Genomic DNA, 2,673 nt, shown 5'->3' with positions numbered 1-2,673 from the left:
TTACGCGCAGCCAGACACCAGGGCGGTTAGAAGAGCACAGGAGGGCGCGGTACGCATCAGAGAAGCTTTGAAAACCAGTTTCATGACTGGCCAGGCTACGCTGTGAAAGTTCTGTTTGTTTCTCCTTGATGAAACCCCCCGCCCCTTGGTTCACTCTACTTCCCTGTAAGCTAACCACCCTCCCCTCCTCCCTTTAATCACCGCTTGCAGAGGCAATAAAGTCATTGCTGCTTCACAGTCATGCATTCGTTATTCATTCATCACACAAATAGGGAGATGACTACCAAGGTATCCCAGGAGGGGTGGTGGAGGAGGGAAGGAAAATGCCACACAGCACTTTAAGCACAGCACTTTAAAAGTTTACAACTTTAAAATTTATTGAATGACAGCCTTCTTTTTTTTGGGCAATCCTCTGTGGTGGAGTGGCTGGTTGGCCGGAGGCCCCCCCACCGCGTTCTTGGGCGTCTGGGTGTGGAGGCTATGGAACTTGGGGAGGAGGGCGGTTGGTTACAGAGGGGCAGCAGTGGCAGTCTGTGCTCCAGCTGCCTTTGCTGCAGCTCAACCATACACTGGAGCATTCTGGTTTGGTCCTGCAGCAGCCTCAGCATTGAATCCTGCCTCCTCTCATCACGCTGCCGCCACATTTGAGCTTCAGCCCTGTCTTCAGCCCGCCACTTACTCTCTTCAGCCCTCCACCTCTCCTCCCGGTCATTTTGTGCTTTCCTGCACTCTGACATTATTTGCCTCCACGCATTCGTCTGTGCTCTGTCAGTGTGGGAGGACAGCATGAGCTCGGAGAACATTTCAGCGCGAGTGCGTTTTTTTTTCTTTCTAAGCTTCACTAGCCTCTGGGAAGGAGAAGATCCTGTGATCATTGAAACACATGCAGCTGGTGGAGAAAAAAAAAGGGACAGAGGTATTTAAAAAGACACATTTTATAAAACAGTCGCTACACTCTTTCAGGGTAAACCTTGCCGTTAACATTACATACATAGCACATGTGCTTTCGTTACAAGGTCGCATTTTGCCTCCTCCCACCGCATGACTACCCCCTCAACCTTCCCCCCTCCCTGTGGCTAACAGCGGGGAACATTTCTGTTCAGTCACAGGCAAACAGCACAGCAGGAATGGGCACCTCTGAGTGTCCCTGAAGAAAAGCACTCTATTTCAACCAGGTGACCATGAATTATATCTCACTCTCCTGAGGATAACACAGAGAGATAAAGAACGGATTTTGGTTGAATGCCAGCAAACATACACTGCAATGCTTTGTTCTACAGTGATTCCCGAGTACGTGTTACTGGCCTGGAGTGGTAAAGTGTCCTACCATGAAGGACAAAATAAGGCTGCCCTCCCCAGAAACCTTTTGCAAAGGCTTTAGGACTACATCTAGGAGAACCGCAAATGCCAGGGCAAAGTAATCCTTTCACATGCTTGCTTTTAAACCATGTATAGCATTTTAAAAGGTACACTCACCAGAGGTCCCTTCTCCGCCTGCTGGGTCCAGGAGGCAGCCTTGGGTGGGTTCGGGGGGTACTGGCTCCAGGTCTAGGGTGAGAAACAGTTCCTGGCTGTCGGGAAAACCGGTTTCTCCGCTTGCTTGCTGTGAGCTATCTACAACCTCCTCCTCATCATCATCTTCTTCGTCCCCAAAACCTGCTTCCGTATTGCCTCCATCTCCATTGAAGGAGTCAAACAACACGGCTGGGGTAGTGGTGGCTGAACCCCCTAAAATGGCATGCAGCTCATCATAGAAGCGGCATGTTTGGGGCTCTGACCCAGAGTGGCTGTTCGCCTCTCTGGTTTTCTGGTAGGCTTGCCTCAGCTCCTTCAGTTTCACGCGGCACTGCTTCGGGTCCCTGTTATGGCCTCTGTCCTTCATGCCCTGGGAGATTTTCACAAAGGTTTTGGCATTTCGAAAACTGGAACGGAGTTCTGATAGCACGGATTCCTCTCCCCAAACAGCGATCAGATCCCGTACCTCCCGTTCGGTCCATGCTGGAGCTCTTTTGCGATTCTGGGACTCCATCATGGTCACCTGTGCTAATGAGCTCTGCATGGTCACCTGCAGCTTGCCACGCTGGCCAAACAGGAAATGAGATTCAAAAGTTTGCGGTTCTTTTCCTGTCTACCTGGCCAGTGCATCTGAGTTGAGAGTGCTGTCCAGAGCGGTCAGAATGGAGCACTCTGGGATAGCTCCCGGAGGCCAATACCATCGAATTGTGTCCACAGTACCCCAAATTCGAGCCGGGAACGTCGATTTAAGCGCTAATCCACTTGTCAGGGGTGGAGTAAGGAAATTGATTTTAAGAGCCCTTTAAGTCGAAATAAAGGGCTTCACTGTGTGGACGGGTGCAGGTTTAAATCGATTTAACGTTGCTAAATTCGACCTAAAGTCCTAGTGTAGACCAGGGCTAAGGGGCATTACTAAAATGTAACTTTTGTAGGCAAAAGAGTATTTCTCCTCTAATGGCCCCTGTAGAGCGTCAACGTAATGGGGTTCCCTTTAAGGGGGCCATCCAGGGGCAGGGTAACCTCCACCAGCACTACTGGGACAACCGGTGCCTGGATCGTCCCATACAAAGGCTTGGCACAATTCTAGTCCGCAAATAAGTCTAATGCCATGGGATGCTCTGTGACCACGGAGGTACAGACTTACACAAGATGGCCGTG

At 50.5% G+C, this 2,673-nt stretch overlaps 1 protein-coding gene across 1 annotated transcript; it reads right to left on the bottom strand.

Annotated features, from left to right (window-relative positions):
- Nucleotides 1–368: 368 nt before the first annotated feature.
- LOC140911977 (uncharacterized) lies at nt 369–2,247 on the bottom strand. Its single transcript, XM_073346135.1, has 2 exons — nt 1,477–2,247; nt 369–889 (listed from the first exon to the last, which is right to left on the bottom strand). Exons 1-2 carry the CDS (start codon nt 2,057–2,059, stop codon nt 369–371), a joined length of 1,104 nt encoding a protein of 367 aa, XP_073202236.1. The 5' UTR covers nt 2,060–2,247.
- Nucleotides 2,248–2,673: the final 426 nt, after the last annotated feature.

This window comes from Lepidochelys kempii, chromosome 5, assembly GCF_965140265.1.
Source record: "Lepidochelys kempii isolate rLepKem1 chromosome 5, rLepKem1.hap2, whole genome shotgun sequence".
NCBI classification, from domain to species: Eukaryota; Metazoa; Chordata; order Testudines; family Cheloniidae; genus Lepidochelys; species Lepidochelys kempii.
The sequence above is the reverse complement of the archived record's forward strand: the minus strand, read 5'-3'. Positions and strand labels throughout refer to the sequence as shown.

Coding starts and splice junctions, on each gene's coding strand:
- LOC140911977 (XM_073346135.1), bottom strand. CDS start 2,059: ATGCAGAGCTCATTAGCACAGGTGACCATGATGGAGTCCCAGAATCGC. Junction 890..1,476: donor AGGCGGAGAAGGGACCTCTG/GTGAGTGTACCT, acceptor TTTCTCCACCAG/CTGCATGTGTTTCAATGATC.